The sequence below is a fragment of the Nothoprocta perdicaria genome, unplaced genomic scaffold (genome assembly GCF_003342845.1).
Source record: "Nothoprocta perdicaria isolate Ctin4 unplaced genomic scaffold, notPer1 scaffold_186, whole genome shotgun sequence".
Lineage (NCBI taxonomy): Eukaryota > Metazoa > Chordata > Aves > Tinamiformes > Tinamidae > Nothoprocta > Nothoprocta perdicaria.
The window spans coordinates 554,647-567,287 of record NW_020455049.1 but is presented as its reverse complement, the minus strand read 5'-3'; the positions used below and the strand labels follow the sequence as shown (position 1 = coordinate 567,287).

The 12,641-nt window shown below is 42.9% G+C and overlaps 1 protein-coding gene across 1 annotated transcript in view; it reads right to left on the bottom strand.

Annotated features, from left to right (window-relative positions):
* Positions 1–289: 289 nt before the first annotated feature.
* The window catches only part of TNNT3 (troponin T3, fast skeletal type), a gene marked incomplete at its 5' end in the record, with an annotated part of 15,498 nt that continues 3,146 nt past the window's right edge, over positions 290–12,641 (bottom strand). Inside the window, 9 exons of the mRNA XM_026036810.1 lie at positions 290–658; positions 2,895–2,935; positions 5,795–5,885; positions 6,725–6,834; positions 7,031–7,144; positions 7,345–7,422; positions 7,798–7,914; positions 9,194–9,239; positions 9,859–9,877. Of these exons, the coding sequence (XP_025892595.1) occupies positions 610–658; positions 2,895–2,935; positions 5,795–5,885; positions 6,725–6,834; positions 7,031–7,144; positions 7,345–7,422; positions 7,798–7,914; positions 9,194–9,239; positions 9,859–9,877 (665 nt within the window). The remainder of the gene's footprint in view (positions 659–2,894; positions 2,936–5,794; positions 5,886–6,724; positions 6,835–7,030; positions 7,145–7,344; positions 7,423–7,797; positions 7,915–9,193; positions 9,240–9,858; positions 9,878–12,641) is intronic.

Genomic DNA, 12,641 nt, shown 5'->3' with positions numbered 1-12,641 from the left:
AGCTCATGGACTGAGAGCCCCCCCAGTGCAGAGCTGGTCCTTGTTGTCCACCCATATCACGGCCATAAACCAGAGTCTCCCATCCTCATTCTTTGTTCATTATATGCAACTTCATTCCCAGCTGTTGAACTAGAGTGTTTCACCTTAATAACTAAGGGTTCAGCCCAACACCCAAACCCTTGGCAAAAGGAGATGCCCCTAAATAAAGCACAAAAGACTGTTCCAGAGAACTGTCATTGAAGTAGACACTGGTCGCGCTTTATTTACAAAATCCAGAGATTTGTACACAGCAATCTACAGGATGGCACAGGGCTGGTGTCAGGGGATTAAAGGACATGCTCAGCAGGTAGTAAAGATGCCAGCGAGGAGTCGTCTCAGCTCCTGTAGGAACCTGCTTCCTTCAGATTCAGGAAATCACTGGACTTCTCCAAGGTGGGGAGGGATAAAGAAAAGCAGCAGCAATAGCCAGCCCAGGCTGATGTCATGATTTCAGGCTGATGTTGAGACTTCTGTTATCGCTGAGGCATGGGGACACAATGATTTGTGAAGGAAGAAAGAGGAGACCAGCAGGGTTCAGGCATGCCACTACGGGCCGTCCTGCCTGGTTCTTTACTTCCAGCGCCCACCGACTTTGCCCTTGGCTCCTGCCTTCTTGCTGCTGTAATGCAAAAGGAAAGACAAGCACGTCAGCACAACAGTAGCAATGAGGCTCTCGACCACTGTGCTCTCGGGTCAGTGGTGAGCTCCTTTTACCTCTGAGGCAGTGGGCACGGGGGCCACAGAGCACATCCTGGAGAAAACGGGCTGATATTGTGGAATCAGACTCCACCTCAAGCCCTCAGTGAATTCCAGGATGTGCATGGCTAAAAGGGTTGGACATTTCCAGATTCCTGCAGTATCAGACTAGAAATCCAGGTGATCTCAGCACTGACAGACCTATCCAGTCACAGATTTGACACTTGCAGTATTCAAGACTACTTTCATCTGGAATATAGGTTATAGATTTGTGTCCACAGAAAACTCAGGAGCTGTAGTCTAATACCTCAGATGCACTAGGCATCTGGTAGTGGAGACAAAATAATGTGGATAATAATTTAAATATAGCTAGGGGCTGATAAGAAAGTTGCTTTGCTATAGCAAAGGCAGTATGACTTCTTCCTCACATCACGAGAGCGAGTCTTTAGAATAGTTTGAACAACCTTTAAAGGCTTCTTTTCATGCCTTGCTAAATGGAGGAGTGCATGGGAACAGTCCAGCTACACTTCCCACACAAAGCACCTCAGGCAAACTCCAGTATCTTTCTGCACATCCAAGGGCAATTCTGCATGCACGCCACTTACCTTCTGACTGAAAAACAGGCATGCCTGGATTCAGTCCAGACAAGAAGTTAGTCAGGTTAGATTCTGCACCGGCTCCCATAGGCAGTGCCTTTTGGGATACTTCATGTCACCGGACCCTTCCATCTCATGCACACGATGATGAAGCTACTTCTTGAACCAAAGCACATGTGAACTTGGCCCTCTGACACTGCAGAGTGTGGGGCTGGGAGGCAGAACATTGTGGTGGGGCCTTGCCATGAACCAGGAAGCAACCTTCAGGTCACCGGTTCCTCCAGAGAGCCAAAACGAATGAGAAGGCAACCTTTTGGGAGATTTGTGTAGCGCTGCTGGGTGAATTGGTTCAAGAACACTAGCTTTATTAATGGGAGGACTTAACATAGTGACTCAGGCACACATATAGAGAATACTTTACCTCTTGACCAAGTTAGACTTGATCTATTCTGAAAATCGACTCTTTACATGAGACAGCAGAGCAGTTTCTGCTTACTTGAAATTCATTCCACTGGTACAAAACCCAGCACAGGAACTCAAACTAAGGTGGAGTGCTTTTACCTCCACAAAGGCCTGTGATGTTTAATGTTATGCCTAACCTTTAGAGTGTGCTTAGAGAGACTTAATATCAGTCTAAAGCAAAAGGATCAGTTGCTCTTTTTATGACATATTAACCGGCATTGCCTTGGAATGCGCCAGGCTGATTTGCAGAGAAATAAAATTGCAAATACCTCAGGAGCTCTGGGCTTTCCAGTCCAACCTTTCTAAATGATGCCCTATCGCACTAAAAAGAGTACAGTGTCTCCTGGGGGAGTAAATGTGCAGTAATAGTGCATCCTGCAGTGGGTGGTGTGACAGTGCCCCTAGAAAGGGCAGCATCGCCCAAATAAACCACGGCATCCTTCTACAGCTGCACATTCTGTGGAGGTTTATGAGCCTACAGCTCTAAAGAAAATACTCTGAGAAGGTCAAGCCTTATGTTTGGCACCTACACACGAGCCCACAGTGCTGCATTCATGTGATAAGACTGGGTGGACTGGGCAAGTGGGAAGGCAGCCCCAGTTCTCTTAGTAAGTCCACTGTAAACACATACAAGAGTTAAAAAAGAGTCAAAAATCTATTTAAGTAGAAGTCACATGGAAAAGGAAGGTGGGAGAGAGATGACAAATGAGAAGAACTCACAACAGTAATCCCATGGTGTTAGTCGTGTTACACATCATTCCTTATAATCTTAGCAACCACTTGTTTACCCTTCATAAACAAGGGTTGTATCCCGTTTTGCATTCAAAGCACCCCAGTCAGGTGTTTGGAGATCCCATCGATTAGCAGATGGAAATTTTGCTGACACCTTGTGAAGAAACACAACGTTTTTAGTACTAGCTGCTAGATTCACTTCAGTTTCTCTGGCATTTTCTCACTGTGAGGCAGGATGGCAGTTGCCCTTTCATCTCTAGCCTCATTCCATTACAGCAAGAAAATGTCAGCGTTGGGGCTGAAGTGACTACTTCAAACACTGAGATCATATCCCCAGCCAAGAGCTAGGAAGGGGATATGGGTACTTACTGTTTCTGAGCCTGATCAATCCGGTTCCTGAGGGTGACAATCTGCAAACAACATACACGACCAGGGTTTAAAGGTATCTGCTGAGCAACCTTGTTCCCTCCCAGGGAGGGGACTTTACCTGTTGGAGTGCTGAAAACGGGTGCTTATGGTAGAGCTTAGCACTTCCTTTGAAATAAAACTCACCCTTTCTTTAGGAAGGGAAATGTTGCTAGTTGGTAATATATCTGCAAGCCAATTTCACTTTTCAAGAGGAACAAGAACTAGAATTTCATCACCTTTATTAGGAAAGTGAATTGGCACATCAAAATGCAGGGGAGTGAACTGGAATGAGTTTCACCTTGGCCAGCTGGAAAGCTTTTGGACAGCCTCTTCCTCTTGCCTATGCCAGCCTCACCTTCTCCTTTTTCCTCTACTTATGGATTTTGTAGGGCTAAGGAGCTTCAGTGGACTGAAAGAAGATGGGTCACATATTCTGCTGGAGCTGGCTGGTAGCGCAGAAGATGTGAGCTTGCAGCAGCTACCACCTTCCAAGAAGGGAGGAAGATTTTTAACACAGCTGAAGAAGACAACAATTTGGGCAGCTGCATCAATCACAGAAGAAAAGGTTGAAGTGGGGGCTCTAAATACCTTCCAAAATTTTGCTGATTTGCTGAAAAATTACAGATTTCAGCCTGATGCTTTGGAAAGCAGACACCTACCTCTCGGCACAAGCCTCGTGGCCTAGCTTCGCATCTCAGTCCTAGCTTGTAGACCTGGATTCACTAGTGAAATCCTGGGATTCTTTCCTTGTAGGTGATGGGAATATCCAAATGGACCACAGTGACAAAAAGCACCCTCTTTGGCCCCGCTTCATTAGTAACCCAGTCATCATTCTCCCTTATTTGCTTTGGGTGAAAAATGCATGTACTAAGACTTATGCTTTGCTTCTGTTTTTGGTGTAAAGTTCTCTACTGGCTCTGCTGGTCCAAGAACTGATGACTTAACATTTGACTATGTAAAGTGGCCTTTGACTTTGACATTTGACATTTTCCACATGCAAAACAAGAAAAAAAAAAAAGAGATCATACATTCGCGCTGGCCCAAAAACTGGTATTTCCTGGTTCATGTCTTTCCATGGTAAACAGAAACAAAATAAGAGACTGAAACATCAGAGGAAACAAGACAACACATGGAAGGAAAGATCAGCAGATCAGCTGCTTTTGTACTTACTTGTAGAAGTTTTAATAACTGCAGCATTGGTTTAAATCATTTATTGAAATCAAATATTTTTCAAATGTGGATGAGAACCAGTTCTATCTTCAGTTTGACCCAAGGACTTAAGACTTACCTTCACTAGTAACCTTGTAGCAGTGACTATGCCACTCTCCAATAAAGCACCAAAGAGCAAAAGACACTGGAACTAAATAACGTCTCCACCTCTATGTGTCCCAGTTCCTTCATTTGTCTCTCCCTTGCATTCTTGCTCATTGTTCCCTTTTGCTATTTTCCACTTACCTTTCTCCTCATTTTTTTTTATTTTCTACCATCATCTTCTCCCCACTTTTTTCCCCCCCACCTCCACTTGTCTCTTTTTCCCCTCTCAGCTATGCCCTTTTCTTCTGTTTTGCATAGTTTGTGCGTTCCTTGCTTTTCTTCATGGGCCATTCCTCACTCTGCATAGAGGCCTCTACCGCTGTACGATTTTCCCTTCCCATGGCCTTAAATACCAGTTTTCCACATCTATTTGGCCTCCCATCATTTATCTGGCCCTCTCCCACGTTTTGGGTCTGGATAAGCATGTGGCCACACAAGACGGAGAATCTTTCCCAAACCCATTCCTTTCTTTCCTCCAAATTCCAAGATACAACACATGAATCCTTAGGCCTCTGCATGTGTCCCAGGTACATCTGGGTGGTCTCCCACATGGTACTAGAAGCTGCTAAGAGAATTATCTTCAGACATGATCTACATGGATTGCATGCTCAACTTTTTAGCCACCTCACTGTCAAATCTCCAACTCCATTCCTAAATTCCATCCTCATCTCTTTCAGAAGAATGGAAGGAAGAGAAAAATGAAGGAAAGGGAGACACACAAGATTCAGTTTTCTCTTTTCTCTCTGTGCTTGGAGCCCAGGATCATTTTGCTGGCTGGCACCTGCTCTCTGACCATGCGGCAGGCTCATGCATTTGGTAGCCTTTGCTGCTGCTGCTTTTGCACAGGCAAGTTCATTGTACTTACAACTTGGATAGCTCCTGCAGCCTGCAGCGCAGTGTTACAATCTAAGAGAGATTGAGATAATTACACTGATGTTGCTTGTCCTCTGTCAGTGTGTGTCTGGGTAATTGGGAATTAAAAGAAGAGCAGGACAGAGAGATCTCCAACAGGATTTCTCAGGCACCAAATGAAGTCTGGTATGGGCAAGCACAGCCCTACCCTGTGACCATTTGTAAAGGGAACACGTCAAGTGGCTGTTACCAGATGACACTTCGGTCGGGTGCTGAAGACAGGTTTCAGCAACTCCAAAGAGCTCAGTCCACAGGGAATCTGGGACGAGAATAAAACTCAAAACATTCAAGTGTGAAATCAGACAGGATAAAAATATTACTTTGCAATGCAGATGAGCAAATTCAGAATCTGAATGATCAACAGGAGTGAATAAGTTTGTGTGTGTGAGGAATTCATCTTCTACAGGGCTTTCAAAGCCTTCAAACTGGTCTATTCAGTTTCAGCCTAAAATATTAAATCTGGTCAGCAAAAGTTGGCATACGAGGGGAACTGCAGATCCAAGTGCCTCCCTGGGTAAATATTCCAAAAGTGCATTGGAAAAACAAATGATGTTGCCACATTTTTTTTTTTCTTTTTTAAACCACAGATTATGTTTTGGATCCAGCGCTGTGACCAAAAGGGCTTCTCAACTCACCTCATATTTTTTTCTTTTAATCTGCTCTGCAAAGTCAAACTTTTCATTCTCCAGCTGGTATAACCAATCCCACAGTTCCTTAGCCTTGTCTCTGTGTTTTTATGGAGAAAGGAAGACAGGAGAAACACATCACATTGTACATTTCCTTTGGTTTTCAGATCACTAGTAATGAGGCAATTTATACACCTTCTCGTAAAACCCTTACTCATCTTAAAACTACTCAATGATTTTCAATGTCTTGCTTTCTCATCTGACAGCTTTTTAGCTTCCCACTCTTGCATATATCAGGCAGTAACAGATTCATTTTTCCCCTAACTCTTAACGAGGGACAAGAATCCAGGGGAATTAGATGAGCAGGCAGATAAGCAGAACAGCTACCACTGCACATCTCATCTGTTTTAGGACAGAGGTGAGCGAATCTCATTTTTCTATTGTATGCAAACTCCAACACATGCAGTTCAGACTATCGTTTAAAGACTGTTCTGTAGCACCGCACTCAATTCCAGGTCCTCCAGACTCAGCAGAAATCCATACTCATATTTTAGCAGTTCTATCTCACCTCTGGGAACGCTGCTGTAATATAAATGCCAAAACAGTCTTTAATCTTAAGTCTTTTTTTTTTTTCAGTTGGCATCAAAGCTGGATTTAAAGTTTGTAGCTGATCTGGTAGGTGACTCATCTCTGTTTACATACAAGGCTACCAAATCATTTCATTAATAGTCTGGTTTTTTGGGGCTTTTTTTTTTTCCTCCAAATAAAGGTAGGGTAAAATCTAATATTGTCCTTTGATGAATTTTGAGGAAGGCCATCTCCTCTCCCTAATTCTTTTACTAGAGCATTCCCAGAACAATAAGAACAAATGTCCAATAACTACATTCAAATTTGAAATCACTGCCGTGTACCTGAAATAAGTGAGGATAAGCACGTTACCTCAGCTTGTCTTCATTGAGATGGTCAATGTTCAAGGGCTTGCGCCTCTCTGCCAGGACCTTCTTCTTTGTCTCTCTAGCTGTCTGCTTCTTCCCTCTCTTCTGGTCAGCCTATTTTCAGAACATCAGTCAATACCAGGCAACACAAATTTGGGTGAGTGAAATGAGTTTAGGGACAGAGTAACAAGACAACTTGCTAAGAATCCAGAAGGAAGACAGTCAAGCTTTGTTCTCACCTTGTAATGAAAACTGTTGCCACTCAGCCCCAATGTGTAATACTTCCGTATTCCTTCCACATGCTTTTTACCTTAGCCAAATAGCTGCTGTATGTGGCACCCATGGAGGATAAAGCCTTCTTCTTCTTGAGATCATCTTCAGCTTTTCTCTTGGCATCCTCTTCCTCTCTCCGTGCCTTCTCCTCCTATAGAGGATGACACATGGCAGCAAGTTACAGCCAGTGTCACGCAGGAAACGTGACAAGATAAGTACAATGAGAACTGACAGTTCCTCCTCCTGTCGTTGCCATAAGAGGGCAGCCGTTTCTTCTCCGGAGTGTCTGAGGCAGAGATCTCTAGAGATCTCTCCTTAGATGCCAAGACAGAGAGATGCAAAGACACTTACTGCAAGCCTGGCTTGGCGTTCCTTCTCCTTCTCAGCCCGAATTCTTTGCTGCTCTGCTCTTTCAGCTCGGCGCTTCTCCTGCAAGAGGCAGTAGCAGAGACACAGAACCATCAGTGTGACCTTATCTACCCCCCAGCATCCATTATCTCCCTCCACGACTACCACCATCACCAAAAGTCTTAGTTTACAGACAATGAACTATCTATTTCCTTGCCAGGGCATGCAGGACAGGGTTTACAATTAATCCAAATGCTCCCTGTGAATTTCCAGGTGCAAAATGCAGGAGGCTGAGAGGATTGACAAGGCAAGAATCCTCTTGGGGCTAATAGAAACAGTCTCTACTTTACACAGAGACACAGCTTGCTGCCAAATTCTGAGGACTAACATATTCTGCTTCTCATCTATAGCAAATCTCATAATCTAGCACAGAGAAACGACTCTACAAAGACTCACAATTCTCTCCTTCAGGGCAACCAGTTCTTCTTCTTCCTTTCTTCTGGCTTCAAAGTGGCTGTCAATCAAGGCCTGCAGTTCAATCAGATCTTTGTTCTGCCTCTTCTTTTGAATGTCCTGGAAGAGCAGGCAAATTCATTAAATAAGTTCATGCTTTTCTACATACATGCCCCACAGACTCCCAACACTGTCTACACACACAGAAACAAAAGCACAATGTGTCCACAGATATGCACAGAAATCAACAGGAGCCTTGATTAAGCGTCTAACTTAAATGCAAAGTCTGAAATGTTCAAAGACTTGTCCATGTGACAGCCAGGAACCAAGATGACAACAGAACCCACATTTCATTTCCCTGCATCATATTTTATTCCTCACTTCTCTTAGCTGCCATATCTTTGCAAGTATATAAGTCTTGGTGAAATCTTGCTGAGCATTGAGATAAGAATATACTCTAGAAGAAGATCCCATATTTTCTGTTCCCACATTTCTGAGGACTTTAGATTACAGGAAGCTTCACTACAGCACAGAGATTTTAATCAGTGCTTCCCACAAAGGGTAACAATTAGTCCCTATTATTCTCCATGCTCTGCAGTAGCAGCGAGCTAGCTAATCAACAGACTGCACATTAGCCAGCCAGAAGGAAAGAAGGCACAAACCAGCAAGAGAAGGTAATTTGCCTGCCAGATACGGGGTGTCAGAGGAGAAGAATACTACTGCATATGAGGAAGGAGTTACAGGGCATAAATACTGTGGGAAAGAGGGCGAGGGAAGTTCCTCAAGTTGTTCCTCATGAACAACTCAACTTTTCAAAGTGCCACTCTATTGTAATGTCCACTCCTCTTCCTAGAGGACAAAAACTCTTCACAGGTGTAATCTCTAGTCTCTGACCCTGGAGATGCCCCTTTCTGATCCTTTCCAACCATCCCTAATCATATTTCCTTACTCCTGAACCAGAGGAACATCCTGGAACTACAGAATAAGAGTACAACTAGGGAAGTATTTAGGAGTAATATAAACAATAAAAGTCAACTTGCCTCAGGATAGCTGAGTAGTATTAAACAGAGAATGATAATGGGCAGTTTGCAAAGAGAGAGATCTGAGGACTCCTAACACACTTCCTTTCATCTTTTTTTTCATATATTATCTTCAAAGATTCAAGAAGAACAAAAAATAAGTACATGAATAAAGATTTCAGCTTAGTCACATTAATAAAGAATGCATCCAGAGTGTTTCAGGGAGCAGATGGCAGCCTGCGCCTACAAACAGGCAGCAAAGCATCGATCCCTTTGCCCTTGACTTTATCCTCAGCAGTGTCTTTACAGGAGGAGTTGTGGGTTTGCACGTGCAGGTGGCTCAGGGGCAGACAAAAGCAGATAGGCTCAGAAATACTTACATCAAAGTCTACTTTTTCACCCTCTGGTATTTTAGGAGCAGTTAGTCTGTAGAGAGTGAAAGAAAAATCATCTTAAAGGAAAGGGAGATTTTTAGAAACCATGTCCTGGGCCGACCCACAGGGAACAACTAGACAGTTTTCCTTCATGGAAGGTCAAGGGAAGGGAGTTGTCCTCAGAAAGGTTTTTACTCCCAAAGCTTATAGTCATTCCCTCAAGCACAGAAATGCATGGATCTGCAGAGCCAGAAGGTGCATAGGAAACCTTAGTTAAGCTCCAGGCAGCAAAATCCAACATTTGCCATCCCTCCTACTTCCAGCAGCTCTGCCTGGACAGGTTGTTTTCCTGCCACGGACTCTCACAAAGACTCTCATCACCACATAAACTTGTAGGACTGCCACGTCCTGGACAATTCATGATTCCACCAGCTAACTTTAAGAAAGACATAGGGCTGATGAAGACCTGGTCTTAAGACCCTGGTCTATAACTGTTGCTAAGGCTGTCTCTGTCAGAAGGCATATAGGAACAGGTGGATGTTGCATGAATAAAGAGAGGGTTATCCAAAGGTTTATAGTGGCCATTTTCCTAACAGATAACTTAGACATATCTTCTAGGTCAGAACAATTACCCTGAGGTTTCTGAACGCTACCCACCCCGTCATACTTACTTTATTCTGGGCTTCTCCTCTGTATTTGGAAACATGGAGCAAAACAGGAAGATAAAAAGGGAAAAAGAGGGAGAACAGTTAGAACAGTGATCACACCAGGTCCTACAAGAGGAACTGGTTAAATCCTGAACACTTCCAAAAGAAGCAAACACACAGTTGCACACACCCATTTTGCTAGAGGTGAATCTGTTTTATCACTTGAAACAGAATTTTACCAAAAAGAATCAAGAGATTGCATTAAAGTCTCAAACGTAGCATCTGAAAGGCAATGTTTTCATTCACAGGACGAGTTATTTTTCCTCAAACCATTGAGATCAAACTCTGAGGAGGACAGCTGGGCTTGAGGGTGGAAGAAAAACATTGTCTCTTTCATTCAGTGCTTCTTTTTTTGAAGTCACTGGACTTAATCTGAATTCACACTAGTGTCAATGATAACTAGGGCTTAGTTTTGTCCAGATGCCTCATATGGAGGCAAAGAGGGAAGCATTTGTCATGCTTTCTCCTGGCCATTTCACTGCCATGCACAGCCCTACATAGCTCAGGGCACGCATCCCTGACATAGCTGGATGTCATGGTGGGCTGTTTCTTGCTCTGTTCAGTGGGGTGTCCTCAAACCCAGCTTGGAGAAGTCCATCCTCTCTTAGTGAGCTCCGTCTCCTGCTGAGGTATATGCAAAATTCCCTGTGCCTCCAGGAGAGGAATGGTGCCCAGATAGAAGGCTGAACCCTCATGGAGACTGTCAACTCTGAGCCCTAGGACAGCCAGAAGATTCTCCTGCAACTAGTGACCTTTCAGTGGCTTTGGGGAGACGTTTTGTCTTATGAGTTACTTGCTTAACATTTGTGCTTGCGATCAATTCCCTTTCCTGATATTCTTTTTAAACTTTAGTTATTAACCCCCACGCAATCCCAGTAAGTTCAGCACTGTTATTCTCACAAACAGAAGTGAATTAAACCTATGTGTTTATTCTGGCCCAGTCTCACAGGGACACAGGTTGACTTTCATAACCACACATCACGTTTGAACTCCGCTGCACGAGGCTGTCTCCGTGCTCTCTCAGTGCAAGGCATTGAGGTAAAAAGCTCAGGGCCTGTTGGAAAGAGCTGCAGGAATTCAGCTCTCCTCAGGAATGGGTGCAAGAGCCCCACTATTCATGATACATTAGGTAATATAATAAAAGGTATTTGGTTTTTTTTTCAAGTGCTTATTTGCATCCAGCTGTTTTGAGACTGCTGGAGGAAATTGGAAATAGCAAATGGAACAGGGTAGAATGAAATAAAATCAAATCTCATAAAAGAAAAAGAGCAAAAACTAATTCTGGAAAATATTTAGAGGAGGCATTAGTTGCAAGAACATTGCATAACCAGAGCTAGAGGAAATGACTGGAAATGGGTGATTGGAATAATTACAAGAAGAGATGTGAGAAATTCATAAAAGGGGTCAGAAATCAACTGTTCCTTTCTCTCATACTGTCCCATATAATTTTTAATAATGAAACCTTTGGGGAAAAGATTTTTCTCATTTACTGACAGAGCACTGCCTACCAGAACATCTCAGTTGAGGCCTCTGGATGCCTCAGCAACACTAATAAAATAAATAGCGTGTAATTAGAAAAGTGTTTTTAGAGCACTCTTATAAAGGAAACCACAAATCACTCCAAGAAAAAAAAGATCAGCTAGAAGATGCGCTCCTGTATTTCTCTAGTTATTAAATGTTTTGCTTTTCAAATAGCCAGTGAGCTTCTTAACATATTTTTCAAACTGCTTTTTATCTGGAAAGAGGAAAAGTAATCAGATTAACCAATCTAGGAGGAATGTATTCACACACAGGATTCTTTTCCCATGACATATCCAGATAATTTTCAGAAACATTCCTGTTTAATTTAAAGCTGCCAGTTAGTAAGACTTATTACTTCAAAGAAAAAGAAAAAAGAATGGAAAACAGATGATTTTGTTTGTTGAACTCAGTTTACAAGATTGACATCTGCCTGTCAGTGCCTCTGAATTTGGCTTCAGTCACCACCAAATCAGCACTTTAAAAGTAATTAAACCAACAAACAAGAGTCAAAAGATATTTGTAAAAGGTTAGTTGTTCCTGAAATAAGAAATTGTAGTTAGGATACTTTAAGTTACCTCCAGAAAACCAGAAAAGGGAAAGATAACAGAGAAATGTGAGCCTTTATTAAAGAATAAAGGAATAAACTTATCCTTTGCAGTGCACGACCTAGTACGGCCCACACTGCATGCACCAAAAGCAGCCCAGGAGTAAGGTTTATTTTTGAGATGCCCCTTGTTTCAAAACACTGAGTCAAGGAACTGGGCCAAAAATCTGTTGACATGCAAGAAATTTGATAGGAAATCCTGTTCCTGTGGTGGATTTTGACTGACAGGCTGTTCATTCTGCCCATGAAGCATGGGTCTGTGGCAAAATCCCCACACATAACCCTGCCAAAAGAACACAAGAACCACTGGAAATCCAAGTCCACTGGCATGGTTATTCGGGATATAGGCTGAGTTTCTGGTTTCCGAAAGGATTATCCAAGCAATAACCCTCCATCATTAACACAACCTTTCTTTCTCCCATTTCATCTGTGACATTCATACAGGACTTCTCCTCTTGGGGGAGTCCCGAAAAGCCTTTCCTTGATTCAGAACTCACTAAGCAACCTCCTTCCTTCTGCTTCTCAGGAAGCAACATCTCTAATGCTCAGGGTAGCCTTGAAAAAAAATCAATATGCTATTAAAAGGAAAGAAATTAAAAAAAAAAAAAAAAAAAAAAAAAAA